Source organism: Chironomus tepperi, unplaced genomic scaffold (genome assembly GCF_022539635.2).
Source record: "Chironomus tepperi strain 1889 unplaced genomic scaffold, CSIRO-AGI_Ctep_v1 contig_430, whole genome shotgun sequence".
Classification (NCBI taxonomy): Eukaryota; Metazoa; Arthropoda; class Insecta; order Diptera; family Chironomidae; genus Chironomus; species Chironomus tepperi.
Genome location: NW_027226552.1, coordinates 268,110 through 288,829, shown reverse-complemented (window position 1 = coordinate 288,829; position 20,720 = coordinate 268,110). Strand labels below are relative to the sequence as shown.

The 20,720-nt window shown below is 32.2% G+C and overlaps 4 protein-coding genes across 5 annotated transcripts; all 4 read left to right on the top strand.

Annotated features, from left to right (window-relative positions):
• The first annotated feature begins 6,915 nt into the window (after positions 1–6,915).
• Positions 6,916–8,027, top strand: LOC139097747 (carbonic anhydrase 1-like). The gene is made up of 2 exons (XM_070649700.1): positions 6,916–7,720; positions 7,777–8,027. Exons 1-2 carry the CDS (start codon positions 6,964–6,966, stop codon positions 7,941–7,943), a joined length of 924 nt encoding a protein of 307 aa, XP_070505801.1. The 5' UTR covers positions 6,916–6,963; the 3' UTR covers positions 7,944–8,027.
• Positions 8,028–8,132: 105 nt separating this feature from the next.
• On the top strand, positions 8,133–10,356 carry LOC139097783 (carbonic anhydrase-like). The gene is made up of 2 exons (XM_070649744.1): positions 8,133–10,125; positions 10,190–10,356. Exons 1-2 carry the CDS (start codon positions 9,372–9,374, stop codon positions 10,354–10,356), a joined length of 921 nt encoding a protein of 306 aa, XP_070505845.1. The 5' UTR covers positions 8,133–9,371.
• A 759-nt stretch (positions 10,357–11,115) lies between these two features.
• LOC139097744 (carbonic anhydrase 1-like) lies at positions 11,116–12,532 on the top strand. Its single transcript, XM_070649698.1, has 2 exons — positions 11,116–11,912; positions 12,202–12,532. The coding sequence occupies exons 1-2, from the start codon at positions 11,138–11,140 to the stop codon at positions 12,381–12,383; spliced, it is 957 nt and encodes a 318-aa protein (XP_070505799.1). The 5' UTR covers positions 11,116–11,137; the 3' UTR covers positions 12,384–12,532.
• Positions 12,533–12,677: 145 nt separating this feature from the next.
• Positions 12,678–15,093, top strand: LOC139097745 (carbonic anhydrase 2-like). Of its 2 annotated transcripts, none has more exons than XM_070649699.1 (3): positions 12,678–13,467; positions 13,528–13,737; positions 13,821–15,093. In XM_070649699.1, the coding sequence occupies exons 1-2, from the start codon at positions 12,699–12,701 to the stop codon at positions 13,692–13,694; spliced, it is 936 nt and encodes a 311-aa protein (XP_070505800.1). In that variant the 5' UTR covers positions 12,678–12,698; the 3' UTR covers positions 13,695–13,737; positions 13,821–15,093. The 2 variants fall into 2 exon arrangements, 1 of the variants encoding a protein (XP_070505800.1); XR_011545089.1 differs by having other exon boundaries at positions 12,679–13,467; positions 13,528–13,889; positions 14,090–15,093.
• The last annotated feature ends 5,627 nt before the right edge of the window (positions 15,094–20,720 follow it).

Here is a 20,720-nt window from a genome sequence, read left to right as displayed (position 1 = left end):
TGTTATGTACCTCAAAGTACATCTAACAAGACGATTGAAGTGTGATTATGAATAGATGCGCTGTAATTTAGGGCCACAAAATTAGACAAAAGGAACAAATGATTATGATGATCTCCATCATCTTCCTTTATACTCTCTTTTTTTTGATGTTTGAAATATGAGATTTGTAATTGCGAAGTTGTTATTATTCACTCAATGTACAGCTACAAATCCGGCATATGAGACGGAAATATTGACGGGTGTTTAAATCCCGTTAGATGCGTAAATATGATTAGCATACTTTTGTTTCGTGTTGAGCCTTGTGTTTTATATTTTATTTTTATAAATTATTCATCAATCATTTCATAAGCTGATTTGCTTTTGTGATTTTTTTTTGGCTGAATTTTTTATGAATGAAGAATGAATTTTTTTTCTGTGAATTATTAAAAAGGAATTATTGGATGGATTGGAAATCAATTGGTTTTTATTTACAAATATGACATGCTGATGGAAATGATGAATTAGAGTTTGGCTGAAGCGACGTTTCAGTTCATTTACCAAAATGAAGCTTGGCTTTTCTAATATTGAAACGATTCAATAATGAATCAGTACTTTACTAATGAATTTACTGTTTAGTGGCAAATCAACGCTTTAGTGACAAATCAGCGCTTTAGGAACAAATCAGCATTTTGGTAGCAAAGCAACACTTCAGTCACAAATCAATGCTTTAATAATAAATCAATGCTTTAATAATGAATCAACGCTTTCCTAAAGAATCAATGCTTTAGCGACAAATCAATGTTTTTAAACAAATCAAAACTTTAAAATGAAGCATCACTTTAAATAAAAAAAATCAGCAATAGTCTCCAAAAAATTACTCATATCTTCAAACCTTCCCATTCCTTCTCATCCTTAAATCAACAGCCAAAAGTCATGAATCTTCTCAAATTTCCAATTCACACGTCAATCGACTTATTAATGATTTCATCACATACACACACTTTAAATTGACGAGAAATTATGCATTATTCTATCACATTATGCATTGTATACATTTGTATTATCAGATGACAATCAAATCATTGTTGCATGCTCTATCCATAAGTTTTTTTTCAATAAAATTTTTTCAGATTCTATCACGAGGGTAAATAAATCAATTTCTCGCGTTTGTAATGTGATGATTGAAAAAATATTTCTATTTAAATTTTTTTGTTAGACAAATGAATGAACATCGACGAGGTATTAAAGTGCTTGATGTTGCTGATTTACAATGCTCCTTTGTGTCTGGGATTTAAGATCGCAATGAGGGAATGGAAGGAGAAAATCTTATGCATTTATTTAAATAAAATGTTAAGTTGAGGTATTTGGAGGATTTTTTGGATTTTGAGCGCATTTTGATGTGTCTTTTGAGTCGTTGCTTCATATTTTGATGCTTTGCAAGTCATCGCTTCATTTCTTGACTCTTTTCGAGCCCTTGCTTTATTTATTGGCCATTTTTAAGTCGTTGCTTTAAGTTTTGACTCTTTTCAAGTCGTTGCTTCATTTTTTGACTCCTTTCAAGTCATCGCTTCATGTTTAGACTATTTTCAAGTCATTGCTTAATGCTTTGACTCTTATCAAGTCATCACTTTGCCATAACGACTCAATATGCATCTCAAACTACTCACAACCCCAAAATTCATGATCCCAAAACTCTCATATTGCACACTGAAGGATCAAAGAAGAAAAATTTCATTTTTTTTTTTCGTTCTCAATCTTTAAAGTCTGAATAGACACAGACAAAAAAAAGAACGAAAAATCAGATCAGGTATATGAAATGACTTCAGTGATGTATATATGATGAAAAATGACATCATCCGTTAATGCGACTCGATCCAAAAGAAAAAGGATATAAAGCATCTTTTCTCCTTTGTCGTTGACTTATTTTTTTCGCAAGCTGAATCCTCTTTGAATGAGAACGATGGAAGAGTAATGATACGCGCAATACGGTAAGGATGATGAGAAATAGTAAAACATCATTAATCAGACTTTTCCTTTTACATATTGAGTATATTAAATTCTTGTGAGTAAGTGAGTGGGTTATTCGCTCTTTGAGGATCAAAAAGGCAGACATGGAATGGAAATTGATTGGAAAATTTGAATATTTTTAGAAGGTAATCGTGATGTGAGTCTGTGGATGTGACAGATTGGGTTGACATTAGTAATGGATTAATGCAGTGGTGGATAACCTGTGTTTCGTGGTTCACTGGTGTGTCGATACTATTTCTGCTAAATGACATGAATCGTATGCAGTTTCAGTCAAGAAGTTCCGCGGAAAACAAAAGATTGTCCACCACTGGATTGATGCAAGTTTGATTATTCTTCAAAATTTGCATTTTTGTCAATTTTTAAGAAATTATGACAAATGTCTTCCAAACCACCCTTCAACTCTCATCATTAAACCCTTCAAAACTCCCATAGCCAACCTCTAAATATTCAGCAAAAAACTATTTAAAAGGCGCGTAATTTCCGTTCTCATGATTGCAAACATTGCACAGGTTTAGAATAAATTTATGTAAATTAGTTTCATAAATAATGACAAGATACACAAGTAGATCTAATGGGAATTTTAATTCCAATTTTCAAGCACTCGGTGCATTACAATAGGAATTCTTATTTTTTATAGTAATCTTCAAATGGGTTGTTTTGAAAAGAAATTCAAGTTCTTTAATGCACAAAAAAATATTTTTGTTTTGTCTCATATTTTATAAGTTTTTTTTTCGAGTCTATTCAAAGTCTGATTAGCGTAAAAGATGAGTTTAATGTCCTTTTTTTGTTGACAAAGGAACTTCCATTTTTGGAAAGTTATTCTTATGAGAAAGTTGAAGATTCAGGTTTTAATGAGGAATTGGAATTCCTTGAGGTGAATTTTGAGTGAAATGCTTTTTGTAATCGACACATTTTTATTAATTTTGAATTTATTTGAAATTTGAATTCCAAAATTTTAAAATTTCTTGAAAAATCGAATTTACAATTTTCTTGATAATTCAAATTTAAATAACTATAAATTTAAGTTTTGATCTTTTTAAAATTTAAAAAGTTTGTTCAAAATTAAAATTAAAATTACAAGGTTTAAAATAATTTAAAAATTGAAAATTATAAAACCACAATTTTTAATTTTTTTTAAATCAAACTTTATTGAAATTACAATTTTATCCCCTCATCAGCAGGAACTCACATCTCGACGTTCGAAACAAACTTCTCATCTACAAGCTAGCCGTGAGACCCATCTTCACATACGGCTGTCCAGCATTTGAACGGATGGCAAAAACACATCTACAAAAACTACAAGTACTACAAAACAAATTCTTGAGAATTGTTCTCAACAAAACAAGATATGAAAGGATATCAGATCTACATACTGAAGCAAAAATACCCTCTATTGAGGACTACGTCGGAAAGTTGCAAGCGAATTTCAGCACTCGTCTTGCGTCGCGAAACACCGAATAAACCACAACATAAATTAAAGCAAAACAATTTCAAAATAAAATCAAAAACTAAGTGATGAATGCGATAAGCCAGAATCCTTTAAAAATTTAAATACAAATAAAATGTATCCAAACTTTGTACATAATTAAGTTAAAAATTTTATGAATAAAAAGTTTATTTAAAAAAAAAAAAAAAAGAAATTACAATTTTCATATTTTTCAAATGCAATAAAAATCTAAAAACCTAACAAAATTTATCCTAAAGGGAAATTCGCCAAAAAAAAACAGAACTAAGTTAAGGATGTAAATAACAATAAACAATTTTTTTTTTCATATTGCAACAAATAAAGAAATCCCCGAAAATATTTTTTTACCCTTAAAAAGGGGTTAAACTGATTTTTTTGCATTATTTTCATTCCCAACCCTCTTTTTATATTTTCAATTCCAACAATGTGTGTAAAAAAAATTCTATTTTATTCTAGAATAGCAAAAAAAAATGTGAAATAGAAAAAAATATTAAAAGGTAAGTCTTATGAGAAGTTTTGAATTGATAACTTGCCAACATTTAAATCCTTAGTTTAGGATACACACACGTGAATTATGATCCGTAATGATGATGATGATGTGAAGCTGATGCGTGGAATTATGTGTGAGAATGAACTGTAATTTTGGAGGGAACTTTTTTGTCATTTTTGTGAATTTTGTGAATTTTTCAATTTTTAGGATCTTTTGTGCATGTAAAAATTCAAATAATTTTTTACAGTTCAATTTTTTATGATTTTTTGAAATCGAAAATTGTGAAAATTGAATTTTTATGGGATATGAAACTTAAATCCTCCCATTCTCACCAGCCGACCCAACAGCCCAAAATTTAACTTCAATAACAGAAATTTAATCCACTCACATTTTTTTCTCATTTCAAAATTTTTTTGTGCATTTTTAAATATCCTACTACACAATTGTAACAGCATAAAATCCTGTCCCTCATAACATTTTTTAATTTCAACCGTTTATCGCAATTTGAGACGGTAATCGTGCATACAGCACTCCTTGACAACGACATCGACACAAAAAAAATCTGTCATATTCGAGTAATCGCCACAAACATTTCTATTCATTAAATTGGAAAGTAATGAAAAAAAATTGAAGATTCACAGCAAAAAAAAATATTTGATGAAGTGCCTTAATCTCCTTTAAATATTCAATCTAAAAAAAAAATTGTCAGGTCCCAAATATAATGCATTTGAAGTTTGAGAAGATTAACGACAAAGACCGCGCCATACCCAAACAAGGCACACACAAAAAAAAAGTTCTTAATCGAAAAATAATTAGAAAAAATGAGACATCGGCAAAAAAAAGTATAATTTAAATGAAGGCGACCGACCATAGGAGAGAATTAAGAATGTCACAAAAGGAAGCCTGGATGAGATTATCATGTTGAGGGGCACTCGATTCACTTGAGAAAGGACGATGACGGAAACTTCTAAACGAAGTTGTGTTCACTAATTAAAACAAATTCATCAAAAAAGGAAGGAATAGAAGATGAATGTTGGGTTGGGTGGGGTTTTTGTGGACAGGAACGCAGTTTGGTTGATGTTTTGTTGGGGTGCATGTACTCTACCGGTATTCAACGGTCACAACATTGAAAAAATGCTCTACGGTATCTTATAAGTTTTGTGACGTAATAAGCAGCCAGGGCAACCGCGCATCTTACCCATAATACGGTGACCCAACGAACACGCTATACTGTTCGGGTTGTAAGCTTGGAAACTCTAGGAATCACCTTAAAGTAGAGTTTGATGTCAATATACACCTTCCTAATGTCTTCCAACCCAAACTGCTCTCAAGACCACCCCAAACTCACTCAAAATTCAGCAAAAACTCCCAAAAAATGCAAAAGCATTTAATTTTAATTTAATCCTAAATAGCAACAGCACCAGAACACAAAATCAACAGTTCTCAATGTGAATCAATGTCACAAATGGCCTCGCCTATTTCAACCAAAAAGTGCTCGCACATCCAAATGCATGCACATATTCATGGATGATAATAAGATACTTCCACTAATCGAGTTAATCACTTGCTGTCTAATTAAGATTTATGTTTTATTCTATCGACGATACATCAATGGATAAATTACTTTCTCATTCAGAGGATGGATGTAGAGGAAAGTATGTTAAGGGGAGAAAACTTTAATGTTGCTGTTTGGTGCAATTGTGTCGTTGTTGAGCAAATAAAATGTTTATATAGTGAAACATGATTAATGACCAACTTATTGCTACTTTTTTTGAGTCAATTCATAATGTCCCTTGGGTTGAAATTGTCAGAATTGGTTCCTTTTTTTTGAAAAATTTCAAATTTTTCCAATTTTTTTAAATTTTTCAAATTTTTTTAAATTTTTCAAACTTCATTTTAAACTTGAATTCTGACAAAATCCACACAAAGGACTAACTACAAAAATATTGAGCAAATGCGCGCGCGATTTTTCATCAATTCCATAAATATTAATCTGTAATGATGTGGAAGAAAATTTGAATTTTAACTTGAAATTTATGACATTTAACGACTCTTTTTCTATTCAAGTCGTAATATTGTTTTTATGAAAATTTATTATTTACATTAATAACACGATTAATGATGTATTTTGTTATTGTCTTGCTGCTACTTTTATTATTAAGTTTTGTGATCACAAAAGGGGATGAAAATGTCAACAGATTGATGATGGATATGAAGAAGAAGATGTTGAAGATGATTTTTTTTGGAGGTGAATTGATGCTGGATGACAATAGTTGGCTAATGAGGAACATATTGGAAGGTTATGACATGGATTGTTCAACATTCATTTGCTGTGCTGGATTTTATAATAAGTTTTTTCTAGACTAAACCCCAGGCTGAGACTGGGACCCTAAATATTAGAAGATTCTTTGATCTTAATTAATGTCTCAGTGTCTTAGTGTCTCAGTGTCTCAGTGCCACAGTGCCACAGTGTCTCAGTGTCTCAGTGTCTCAGTCTCGGTCTCAAGAAATCTTATACAAATCAGTCTAGAATATTTTCAAATTCATTCATCCCATCGCATACCCTAACCAAATATAAATATAAATTTCAGCCGATGACCCCAATGATCTTGTCATGAACCCTCAAATTTGATAAGATGTAGCTTAATTATGACACAATTTGTACTTCAAAAAATGATTATTTAATCTTCCGGCTTCTTGGGAATGTCAAAGCGAATTATTGCATTAATATAATCAGTACTGTTCTGGCTGTTTCGTTCATTAGTGCTATTTAAGTATTTAATGATTTTTAAATTGAAAATTCCATTGTGATTAATCATCAATTCAGCATCATTTTTAGTGATCGTATGAAAATTACAAACTTATCATTTACTTATTGAGTAGGGTAAAGCACCTGAGATGACAAATATTTCTGTCATTTACTTAATATCCAATACATATCTAATGAACTCAAATTTTCATTTCAGTACTTGAATTGGCATTGAATAGCGAGGTCCTGCAAATGATGTTTCTATCGTCAATTTTAATATTCCTCATCATAGACACTGTATCGTCAAGATCATGTGGATTCCATAATCATGCTGAATTGCATTACCGAAAGCATCATCGAGTGATCACAAACGAAAGCAAGCCGTTCCTACATTTCACCTACGAGGACAAAAATGAAGATGGTCCATCACATTGGCCAAGTTACTGCAATTCAGGACATTTGCAGAGTCCAATTGCCTATGATTCAGTTCATCCAATTCATGCAAGTCATCAACATCCATTAAAACTTATCGGTGCTTATAAAACATTACCAAAGGAAGTTCATGTAATTAATAGTGGACATGGTGAGACATTCTCTTTTGTGTATGAAGACAATGCAGTGCCACAGATCACAGGAGGTCCGCTACACGATGACATTTATAATTTTGCCAGCTTTCACTTCCACTATCCATGTGAGCATCGAGCACTAAAATACAAAAACAGATGCAACCTTGAACTTCACTTTGTTCATTACAACTCAAAATATGTAACATTAGAAAATGCTATTGACAAACCTGATGGATTGGCTGTGATTGGTTTATTATTTGAAGAGACTGAATGGGGACATCCACTAAGATCACTTCCATTTTTGAATATGCTACATCATGTTTATGAGCCTGATAGTGATTATACTGAGACTAAGCATGTATTCTCATATGCTGATGCTTTGGGTTTTTGGGCAGTTCCTAAGGTTGTTTCGTATAAGGGGTCATTGACTACTCCAGGATGCGGTAAGCAGAATTTTTTGTGGCAAGCCTATTTGTCTTCATTTTTTGTTTTATTCCAGCTGAGTCAGTAACCTGGATTGTCGTAGATCATTTGTTCTTGATTTCGGAACATGATATGAATAAGTTTTACAAAGTCCGAGATCATGAAGGATTGAGAATTAAGAGAAATAATAGACCAATACAGCCTATAAATGGGAGAAAAATTCATATTTATAATGACTTGTAGAGGAAGCTCATCCCCTTAAGATAATTTTATAGTTTCACATGAGTCAGTTAGATCTTCAATTAATAAAACTACCTAAATATTGAATTATTAAGATTCTTTGACCTTTAACTTGATGTTTCCTGGAATAGCACAAGTCGGTTAATCGATCTAAAATTCAACCCCAACTCGTCGTGACTCTCACTTTGTAGAAATTTGGATTCGATTCAAATCTGTCACTTTATCCAATTCACACCGGTCTGGGCCAGTTTTTGGATCAATTAACCAATTTGTGCTATCCAGGATGATCAAATATTTATTAAATTTCTGACACATATTTAAAGTTTTTATGAAGTTTCTCCACGTGATTATCTTTTGACTACTGATGTCAAATATGTACATTTACACATGTTCATTGTAAAACTCAATTACACAGTTAATTTGTTGCTAAACAGTGGAGTATCTAGCATGAAGAAAATTACAATGAAGGTCTTCATTACACAATTTCACTAATTATTTATATAGGTGAACTTGAAAAGTACTGTCCAAAGAAGCACGACTGATTAATCGTCATCGACTGTTACTTTGCATTTAGGAACGTTCATAAATTACGTAATGGTAAGAATACCATATTTTAAGGAGGGAGCACTTCCCCCGCCGGACCGCACTCTATCATAAACCAAAAATTAAGACTCTATAGCTCAATTGTAAGCCCCCCTTCCCCGCTAAGCATCACGTAACTTCTGAATGTCCCCTTAATTAGTGACACTTAATTAAAAAATATTAAACACGAATTAAAAAAAATTAAAATATGTAAGTATAACCCAAGTATACCTCACAAGTAATATTAAAACTGACCAGTTTACTAATAGTTAACTACAAATGATTTAGCAGTTTATATTTTGCGAATTGGAAACTAAGAAGAAACAATAATTGTTTAAACAAATCTCACTTGTGACGATTAAGTGACTAAGAAAGATTAATTTGACTATATCTCTACTGAATGCTGATTGTTGGGACTGAATATGATGTTTTATGAGTTATAAGGTTGTTATTTGGCAATTTAGGTCATTGGAATTCAGAAGCAGGTTGTTCTGGAAAGCATATGTGGTACAATCGACCTAATATTTGGCCTTGGGTCGATGTTACTCTAACTTAAAGCCAGAGCTCGAAGTCGACTTCAATTTTTCGACTTGCAGCTCAATTTTACAGTCTTTTCTGCACCGTGCTTCTGACGGGACACTACAGCTCTAGTAAAACGAGATACATATATTTGGGATGGCCAATATTTTACGGTTATTTCAAAATATAGCATAGTAATTAACATCTTTTAAAAATGTAAAAGTCTACGATATAAGGTATAAAAATAGAAATCTAATGCGTGGTTTTAAATAGTATATTTTTGTCAGCTGAGATTAGTGGTTGGTTCCTTATTTTAAAGAAGTGAAGAATATGAAGTATCAAGTTATAGTTTCAATTTTTCTGCTCTTATCAATAAATGAAATTAAATCCAAACCATTTGAAAGACATGTAGAGCTGCATTACCAAAAAGACCATCGAAATCTCACAAGTGAAACAAAGCCATTCCTTCATTTTAGTTACGAAGAATGGACTTTAGACGGTCCATCAAAATGGCCTGGAACTTGCAATACAGGACATCGTCAAAGTCCAATTGCTTTTGACTTAGTTGAACCAATAATAAAAAATGAAATTGAAAGTTTGAGGATGATTGGTGCTTATGACGCATTTCCAAAGGAAGTTCATGCTATAAATAGTGGACACAGTGCTGCATTCTCATTCGTGTATAAAGATGATGAAGTGCCACAAATTACAGGAGGTCCACTTCATGACGAGGTTTACAATTTTGCAAGTTTTCACTTCCATTATCCATGTGAGCATTTAGCAGTCAAATACAAGGACAGATGCATTCTTGAGCTTCATTTCGTTCATTTTAACTCAAAATATTTAACAATTCAAAATGCAACAAATCAGCCTGATGGACTTGCAGTTGTTGCTGTGTTGTTTGAGGAAATTCAGTGGGGAAGCTCACAATGGCTTCCGTTCCTGCCAATGCTACATCATGTATATGAACCAGACACTGACTATACAGAAAGGAAACTTATATTCAGCTATGCTGATGCAATGGGATTTACGTCTTTTCCCAAGTTTATCTCTTATAAGGGGTCCTTGACGACACCAGCATGCAGTAAGTCTTGATTTATTTTGATACATACTTAAATGTTATATAATTTCATAAATTCCATTCAAAGGTGAGACAGTCACATGGATTGTTGTAGATCAGCTATTCCTTGTTGCGCAATATGATATGGACAAGCTGCAGCAAGTACGTGACCATGATGGATTCAGGATCAAGAGAAATAATCGTCCAGTACAACCAATAAATGGAAGAAAAGTTTACCTTTATGATGAATTCTAAGAATAATCAATAAATCTATTTTTGGGTATATTTAATTAGAGCTTTTTAGAGCCAATTATGATTCATACTTTATTACCCCAGTTGGTTATGCAATTTGAATTTCACACATTTGATACGTATCGTACTAATTAATCACACTTTTTGTTAATTTTTGCTAAAATCGATCGATAAGATCAAGACTATATCTTATACATAAATGAAAAAATCTCAAATCATCACAAACCATGTCTGGGGTTTCCCTTCTTAAATTAGTCTCTTCTCTCTGAGCATTTATACTGATTCGTTGCATATTCAAGTGATCGTTACATAAAGCTGTGTTTTATGGTAATTAGATCTTTAAGTCGATTTCATGTGATGACTATGTGCAAATATGAAAATCAGACTTGGCAGATAGATGCCTAGCTTAATCAGGGAACAATGGATTAGGCAGCATTTAAAATGGTCAGCTCCAGGCCAGCGTGTTTTGATTAGAGGCCGAATTCGATTTAAAGACTTGTGGTATTTCGAAGTTTAACCGACTTATGATATTCAGGTGGCTTGACGTCCATACCAATTGTGATCCACCTTAACTACACCAAAAGCTGACTCTATCACTTGCCATTTACCATTATCCCTCCAAAAGTCATCTAGTCATCCAATTACTTCATCCTCCCACTGCCTTGACTAAGTTGAGCGTAAATTATTCATAATCGATTATTGCTTGAGAATTAAAGCATCAGTGAAAATGTCAGCAACAACCAGCATATAAAAACATTAAGTAATTTCAGTATTTCGCGTGAAAATGATTCAATCGGTCGCAAAAAGTTTAGCTCTCACTTATCTAATTGTGTCGTTCACTGTGATTAATGCACAGAATGTCTCAAGTAGATTTAGTCATTATGGTGAACTTCATTATCGCTTAGATCAGCGAGTGATTACAGATGAGTCACGACCATATCTTGAATTTACATATGATGAGGATAGTCCGAATGGTCCATCATATTGGCCTGGTGATTGTAATTTTGGATATAGACAGAGTCCAATTGTTTATGATCAAGTTGCTGCAGTTAGTGCATTAGATAGAGATCCACTGGTAATGAAAGGTGCCTACAATGTTTTACCGACTGAAGTTCATGTGATTAATAATGGACATGGTGCTACATACTCTTTTGTCTTTCGAGACAATGCTATTCCGCAAATTACTGGAGGTCCATTGAATAAAGAAGTATACAACTTTGCCAGCTTTCACTTTCATTATCCATGCGAGCATTTACCTCAAAAACATAAAAATAACTGCAAACTTGAACTTCATTTCGTGCATTATAATGCAAAATACGGATCAGTTGAGGAAGCCACAAATAAACTGGATGGACTGGCTGTTGTAGGATTGATGTATGAAGAAAACAACAATATTGCATCGATTAAATTTCCGTACCTGAAAATGTTACAACACGTTTATCAACCAAATACTGATTATACTGAGCGGAAAAACGTGTTTACGTATGCTGATGCACTTGGATTTACGGAATTTCCATTATTTGTGTCTTATAATGGAGGATTGACTACGCCTGAGTGTAGTAAGTATTTATTAAAATTTTATTTAGGGAATTTACGTTGAAAGAATTAAATTGGCAAATTTCGTGCTCGAGAAGCACTTGACAGTTGCTTAAAAGGGGATTTCCTGACATTTTGAAGGTCGTATGGCAGGAACTTGGAAAAACCATGATCGAGCCATTAATTTAGCTCATTTTAACAGCTAAAAGGAGTATTTTCAGTTCTTTGTTACTCAGGACAGCAAAGCTTAATTTTTGCGAATTTCGCACTTAATTCAAATATCACTAATATGCATATGTTCCTCATTTCCAGCTGAAACAGTCATTTGGATTGTGGTTGACAACTTATTCCCGGTTTCATGTTCAAAGCTGGAGCAATTTTATCGCATACACGACAGCCACGGAGAGCGACTTAAGCGAAATAATCGTCCAATACAGCCATTAAATGACAGAATTACTCACATGTACAATGATGTTAAATGGGTTTGGAATTAGCTAACATATAATTAACTTGTTAAGTTTATAGACGCACTGCTTATAATTATTATGATTTTATTGACTTAATCAGAGAAATTTACGCACTTACAAGTTTGTCAAGCTATTAACTGAGACTTAATAAACTCAATAAACTGTATTGATTACAACTTTTATTATGAAATATTAAAAACATTCGTCATCGGAAACACTTGTTCCTGTTTATTCTATATGAATGGCAAATAGCTGTTGATATATCCAAATACTCACGTACATTATCTTATATTCTGCTTATCAATATCTTCACATTTCAAACTATTCAGTATTATAACAGAGATGGATCTTAAAGTAATGAATAAAATGTTCCTCCTTATTTTGTTAACAATTAAACTTACAAATTCGATGCCGTTGCCAGTCGAAGATGATGCTGAACTTGAAGTAGACACAACACCGGCACCAGTACAAGGAGATAAGCCTCACTATCATTTTTCATATAATGACAGGCATGAAGATGGGCCATCAAATTGGCCTGAATTATGCTCGACTGGAATGAAACAGAGTCCAATAGCTTATGACCAAGCAAAATATGAGAAAAAAGTAGTCAGACCGACTATTGTCATGTCTGGTGCTTATCAAATTAGACCAGAGAAAGTTCATTTAATTAATAATGGACATGGAGTTACTGTGTCCTTTAGATTCGCAAACGACACTAAGCCAAAAATTACTGGCGGTCCACTTGGCAAGGAAGTCTACATTTTCGCTAGTTTCCACTATCACACACCTTGTGAGCATCAATTTGTGCTGAATTCTAAATCATGTGCTTTAGAGATTCACATGGTGCATTTTAATGAGAAATATGGAACTCTAGAAAATTCAACAGATAAATCTGATGGACTAGCTGTCCTCGGGATACTTTATCTCTCAACTTATACACAGTATTTACAAAGTCTGCCATTTATGCCGATGATTAAGAATATCATTGAACCAAACACTGAGTATTATGAGGAAGACCCAGGAAAAGTATTTTCTTATTATGATGTAGTGCATTTGATGTCAGTGCCGCGAGTAGTGTCTTACAAAGGAAGTTTGACGACACCTGTTTGTTGTAAGTAGGATGTTAAGCTAAAGTGTAAATTAGAAATGGACCATTTCTCATTCATTTTAGCGGAAGCTGTAACATGGGTCATTCTAGCATCACCAAATCTAGTCCTCGAATCCGATATGAGACAAATAAGAGAAATTCAAGATTCAGATGGTAATAAAATTCTGCGAAATAATCGACCGACACAGCCTCTAAATGGAAGGAAAGTTTTTCTTTACGCAGCTTTTTAAAGGCAATAGAAAAATATTTACAAGGACAAAAAACAGTGTGCTGGTGGGTGGAAAAAATATGTTTTTTGGATATAATTATTATTGTATCATGTGAAGCGCTTTGTATGCTGATCAATATTTATTCAGTTTGTATTAGACATAATAGATGAAAGACAGAGCTCTTAAAATGATCTGGAACAGTTTTGACTTAACAAGGTATCGTCACAAAAAATTATAATGTAAATTAATTGATGAATTAGCTTTTAAATGAGTTTTTGAAGAAGATACACCTGAGCAGCACAATTTGGTGAACCTATATCCCTTTCAGTTCCTTAGCGAACACTCTGTGCTGTTCGGGTTTAAGTTTATAGTAATATTAAGGTCAATAATTGTGAATATTTAATAAATTTTTATAGAATTTAATTGCATTTGGACATATTATTGGTAATGGTCATAGTAAGATTCCATCAGCAGTCTAGAAAATCCTGTCCATACCGACAAAGTCTTAAAAATTCCCAAAAAATTCATGTCACCTCAAAAGGCCCACCAACTATCTCTAATCAACAACAATATCCATAAAAAAGACCATTAACATCAGTAACAATGCCATTAAAGCCGTAAATTACCATGTCCACTTTTGAACTTCAGTGTCAGAACGACATCAGGAAATTCCCGAAAGGAAATTGAATATGAAATAGGAAAAAAAAGTGCTGATGACTTCAATTGTTGATTCCATACCAAAATAAAATGCAATTCAAAACCATTAAGAGTTACATAAACTATCACTTTACAAGCTATAGTTGGGAATGATATTGACATAAATGTATTCCCGATTACAGTAAAAAGAAGAAGAGGAAGTGACTAAATGTGATGTTCGGTTTACATGAAAAAAATTAAGCTAAATGTCTGTCATAAAATTTTATTAACTCTTCAAAATAGATTCATTTTCCTTCTTTTTTTGTGGTAATTTTCACCTTATTTCTAAAATGCTTATCGATAATTCGATATGTGAATATTGCTAGAGGGTTGCAGCAGGGAGGAGATGTGGGAAAAATTATTGTCAAAATGTCAAATGTTGAGTTTCAATTTGGATTACAACGATGAGAGGATTGTGATGAAATTTGTGACAAATTTGCAGGAATTAAAGTGAAAATTTAAAGAATTGTCAAAAGTTGTTCCTTGCTGTTCTACATTCGTATTTTAAAGAATGTTTAAAATGTATTTTAAGAATCAAATTTAAGATACTTAATCGGATATTAACAGCGAAAACAGATTATCACGTTCTTTATAGCAATAACAGCAGCGCATCTTCTGTTGTAATATTTGTGAAAATTGAAAATTCTTCGTGCTGAAAAGCCGATTATTTTGGAGAAAATAAGCCTCGTGTTATAAATTAAAAAATAAATTTTTTTAAATAATATTTTAGAAAATGACAATTATTTTGGGATTGTGGAATTTGTAGAAGATTACAAAGAGCCGAACAGCACAACAAGTTAGCTAGAGAACCGTTACGTCACCGTATTAAAGGTATGACGCGAAGCTACTCAGAAGCAAACCATTGGAATATTTTTTATACAAATTCAATGTCAGATACCACAAGTTCAATGATTTGATGTCTAAAAGAGAGAATCAGGAGGCTGTTGATAGACAGTAGTAGTCTGCATAACAATTAGCTTCGAGCATTTTCTTAACCAACTTTTGGATCACTATAAATGAAGAGGTTTTGCAGTCGCATTATTAAAATGTATGTAATCCAAGGAATCAGTACATTTTGTTCTCGGGATAGAGCTCTCTACTAATGAACTGTGTGGAAATTTGTGGTAAATACGGTGCATGATATTTCATGTCGCGGCAGACAGATTGCCGACCACTGCTTTAAATACCAAAATAAAACTAAAATAAATTTTCACACACTAAAAATTCCCTAGGAAAGGGGTAAAAAGAACTGGCATTAAATCACAGAATCTAAATTGATCATACTTAATACACATCCCAACTCCCATTCTAATCAATAAAAATAAATAAACATTTTCTCTAAAAGAGTCCAGTAGGACAATAAAAATATATCATATTGACTCTATATTTCATTTTTTGTTCCTATTATTGTCTTTATTTACTTACAACTCGATGTCCTTTTATCCAGCACTAGTTATAGTAATAATAATAGTGATATACTGGCTACAACAACAGCAATAATAATAAATAAAAATTGTGACAAAAAGGAAAGAAAAACATTCCCACAAATTTCAATAGAGGAATGGAAATCCACAGCATAATGCCGAGAAATATGAATCAACATACTATGTAGGATATAATCGCATGTTATATCCTTTCACTTGAAATCAATTTCATTCAATCGGTACATAACAAACAATTTTTACATCTATTTTTGTATGCCGCTGGGCATTTGGTGATTTCCGCAAAATTAGATGTCCTTTTTAGATGTTCAACCCCTCAGAAATTTTTTGTAAAAATTAAACTACCAGAAATTCTCTTTTTTACATTTTCAACCCCATTTTTACAATAAATCAAGCGCTTTTTTAAATTTATGAATCTTTAACGTGCGTCCTTTCTCCTGTGTAACATGTATGCACAGTTTTTTGTGTTGTTTTCATGTTAGAATGAAGAAAATTAAATAAAAAGACGAATATGATCGGAATAGGGAAAGTTGAAGTAATGTGACCAAGAGGTTTTTATTCATTTAGTGCTGATTATAAAAGAAATAAGGACGCTTTTGGTTGTACTTTGGTAGAATGGCAACAAATGAGTAATTGTTGCTTAGAGTTGATGTCTAAAATTGAGTTTGAACTGGATTGAAACGAATTGAACCGAATTGAACTGAATTATACTAAGTTGAACTGAATTTGAACTTAATTGAACTGGATTGAGCTGAATTGAACTGATTTGTACCTGAATTGAACTGATTTGAACCTGAATTGAACCTGAATTGAACTGAATTGAAGCAAATTGAGCTGAATTTGACCGTTTGACTGTTATATTCACTGCGTTATAGACGCCATACCTTCCCATTCCCTTACTTCCAATTTTAAAAAAAAAAACCAACATAAATAAGTAAACAAAATTTTCTTAGGAACCGAAAAAAGTACAAAATTTATGGAAATTGAAAAATATGATATTTTTTCTAAACAAATTCCTTCCTCAGTTCCATATTTTTTTTACTTCCACTGTTCTTTTTACTTTATATTGAGCATAAATTGGCCGAACCGAAAATAATATTTACAAGGGTTAACATTAATGGAATATGACAATCTCCTCTTTTTTGCGTGTTTGGTACGCTGCACGTTATTGCGACAGTCGTGAATCAATAGCAATATATAGGAAGAGGAATAAATAACATTATTATCTGTATGGTTTTTCAATTCAATAATTTTTTTTTATTTTTTATATTTTTAAAATTTATTTCGCAAATCCTTTTATCCTTAATGTACATTATTAGAGTCACGGGACATGGACAGAATGTGTAAGATGCAATAGATTGTCATCGTATGTCATCGATGAAATGGAAAAAAATGGAAAATATGATAAATATAAAAAAGATTGATGAAGTAAAGATATTGGCTTGTGGATGATGAAAGAGATGCGGTACGGGGATTGAGGGAATTGAGTTTAAAATGGCAATTTTTGGGAAGGGGTGAGTTTGGACTCTTTTTTGTGACATATTTTGCAGGAAATTAGAGTTTTGAATTTTAATATTTTGCGGTTATTGCAAATTGTTTTGGTAATTACAGGACATGCTCAGAAATGGTGTTTTTGAGGATCTGCAATATATTCCGGTACTAAAACAAGTCATACAGTAAGCCGCAGGCACTACAAACCAAATAAATCCTTCCCAGTCATCTCAGCAGCTTCAAATTCCCAAATATCCCATTAATGCCTCATTAACTAATGACCATTATGACCTATTTACCATCCATACAATCATTCCACCCTCTACATCATGCAATTCCTCGCAAAATCTACCAAATCGTCCATAATTACTGGACAAACAGTCCGAACAAAAGAAAATTTCAATCACAGTTGGAACTTAATCACTAAAAATGTTTCAATTTTCTTTCAATTTTTTTTTCTTCAATAAAAGTAAATTAAAACTGCCTCAAGGCACATCTCCTCAAGACATAGATGATGAATTTAATCGTAAATGATGTAGTTCTTTACACATATTTGGACACACAATGGAATTGAAAAAGGACTGTTAAATTAATGTACTGTGTCCACTTGTTTATATTTATACTCTTCCACTACATTTCAATTTATTTTCTCCTTTATGTGCTGTCTTGCTGTTTTAATTCAACAGGAATAAATCAGGGGATGATGAATCCCTGCTGTGAATTTTGATGCCAAAACGTGTGTGAGTGCATGAATGTATGTAGTCTATGATGATTCGAGTTCATCACTTTCACTTTCAAATTTACACTTAATGGTCATCATCAAGTCATTGTTGCTGCATATTTTGAAGTCATTGATTGAAAATTTGAGGCAGTCTGTCTTCAGATTGTCTGATTTTGAAGCTGGTGTGAATTATGCGACGGTTTACATTATTGAAGGATTGAAGCAACGACTCATGAAATTGGAAGACATTCCATCAATAAAGTGAACATTTTCAATTAAAGCGACGCTTTAAAAATTGTATAATTAAAGCGACACTCCAAAAAATAAATCATAGCTTCAAATATCCAATGCCAACAATTCCAACAAAAAAATTCTCAACACTTTAGGGGCCTCATATAATCATTGAGCACGTTGACTAGCAGTTCATCTGAGGAGATTTCTTCCACTTGATTGCAGCAGTTTGTTCCAATTTTCTCTCATGGTCAATTTTTATTTTATTTATTTTTTATCTTGATGATTTAACAGCGGGATGTGCAATTCAACTGCTGAGATTTTAAAATAATTTTTCATTCATATGAAATTTTGCCAACCCTTTTTTTCAGCCTCAAAATCAATCAAAAATGCCAGCTTAACACAACTGTTCGAACAAGTGCGACTTGACATGACAAAAATTTTGCATTTAAAATTTTATTTGATTTTTTTTATGCAGCATAAAAAGGCCGAAACCCTTTCACTTAAACATGTCCTAGTTGTTTGTTGTCATATGGTCATGTTTGACTCAATTGAATATCCGCATGCATGAATGACGAAAAGAAATCTCATTTTTTAGATATATAGCTTCATATATGTACGCATTAAATTCAATATTACGTAAATGTTCCTCAATTTTGTTTGATGTTTTCAATTCAATTGTAAAATTTAAATAAGAAATCTAACAAGGAATTGAATTAAATTGGCAATAAGGAATGTTAAATGGCTAACAGAAATGGAAAATCTTTTTGTATTCGACATCAACTGATGTTGTTGACTGGATAATGTCTGTACAAATGTAAGAATTTGATGGAAATTTTCTGTTGACATGACAGTAATACAATAATGTAATGGAGTTAATTTTGAAAGGAATAAAAGGACTTTATGGATGTTTTTGAAGCGATGCTTGATTAAAAATTTGTGAAAAGAAGCAGTGACTCACCAAATTTCGTCCTCACTTTGGAAAATTAGACCAAATTGGAGCGTTGATTTGAGCTATGCTTTGACTTAACCTGAAGTATTGACATATAATGAAGCATTGATTTAAAATAGAGCATTGGCTTCTGATAAAATTGAAGTATTACTTTAAATTGAAGCACTGACTCAAAATAAAGATTGTCTCAAAATAAATCATTGACTTAGAATGAAGCATAAACTTAAGTATCACAAAATTCAACCAATCTCATCTCATCTCAGACTATCATCTTCAATTATTACTTTAAATCCCAAATTCCTTAACAAATCCTCAAAACTTTAAGATTATAATGCATTAATGAATATTTTACAAAGTGCGATAAACTTCATAATAAATATCCAAAAAACGTAAGAGATTGTAGACAAAGTTGTTAGACAAAACTTCCAACAGACCTTTTATTGCAAAACTTTTGATATTAATGGTCCAAGAATTCCTTCAATAAAGAGTTCAATTATCCCTTTTTTAAAACTTATCAGTATCCTAACATCATAATATGAAATTGAAAACCATTTTTGTGCTGAATAATAAGAAACTTTGACATATGAGGTGGATATCCTTAATTTCTGTGAAAATTTTAGAGTCACTAATAAAATAATTTTTCAAAAAAGTGGAACCGATAGAAAAATATCAAATTTCACAAAATTGTTCATGTTTATGATAACAAGAGCATGAAATGAAATGCGATAAATTCTTCTTTATTATCTCAACATCACGACTAATAAAATTATTTTCTCAAGGGATATTTCTGTCTTTATTCCTTCTTATGTCTCATTTCCCCCTTTTTATGATTTACTTTATTGACCACCTTTTATCTATTTCGCCTTTTATCCTTTTAAATGGCCTCAATCCTTTTTATTATATTTACCGAACACGAAAAATATATAAATTCGTCTTATAGGAAGATTTTCTTTTATGTCCACATGTGACGAGAAAATTGGAAGTAAAAAATTGTCAGGAACAGGCTTTGAATGTTGTTTTAGTCTTTTAGAGCGCATTTTTGAACAAATAATTGGATTTTGGTTAAGTCAATGCTTTGTTTTGAGTCATTGCTTCACTTTTTGATTCTCGATAAGTCATCGCTTAAATTTTTGACACTTGATAAGTCATTACTTCACTTTTTGACTCTTAATAAGTCGTTACTTCACTTTTTGACTCTTAATAAGTCGTTAGTTCACTTTTTGACTCTTGATAAGTCATTGATTTACTTTTTGGCTCTTGATAAGTCATTGCTTTACTTTTTGACTTCTGATAAGTCATTGCTTCACTTTTTGACTCTTGATGAGTCATTGCTTCACCTTTTGACTCTTGAAAAGTCATTGCTTTACTTTTTGAGTCTTTATAAGCCATTGTTTTACTATTTGATATTTCATAATCCATTGCTTTAATTTAAAACTCTAAATAAGTCACCGCTTCATCTGGAAAACCGAATAAAGTCTCATTTTAAGCTATATTCACTCAATACGCATGACAAT

Excerpts from the sequence above, each read along its gene's own strand:
- LOC139097783 (XM_070649744.1), top strand. The coding sequence starts at position 9,372 with ATGAAGTATCAAGTTATAGTTTCAATTTTTCTGCTCTTATCAATAAAT. Across the intron at positions 10,126-10,189 it reads CTTGACGACACCAGCATGCA|GTGAGACAGTCACATGGATT; the intron begins GTAAGTCTTGAT and ends TTCCATTCAAAG.
- LOC139097747 (XM_070649700.1), top strand. The coding sequence starts at position 6,964 with ATGATGTTTCTATCGTCAATTTTAATATTCCTCATCATAGACACTGTA. Across the intron at positions 7,721-7,776 it reads ATTGACTACTCCAGGATGCG|CTGAGTCAGTAACCTGGATT; the intron begins GTAAGCAGAATT and ends GTTTTATTCCAG.
- LOC139097744 (XM_070649698.1), top strand. The coding sequence starts at position 11,138 with ATGATTCAATCGGTCGCAAAAAGTTTAGCTCTCACTTATCTAATTGTG. Across the intron at positions 11,913-12,201 it reads ATTGACTACGCCTGAGTGTA|CTGAAACAGTCATTTGGATT; the intron begins GTAAGTATTTAT and ends CCTCATTTCCAG.
- LOC139097745 (XM_070649699.1), top strand. The coding sequence starts at position 12,699 with ATGGATCTTAAAGTAATGAATAAAATGTTCCTCCTTATTTTGTTAACA. Across the intron at positions 13,468-13,527 it reads TTTGACGACACCTGTTTGTT|CGGAAGCTGTAACATGGGTC; the intron begins GTAAGTAGGATG and ends CATTCATTTTAG.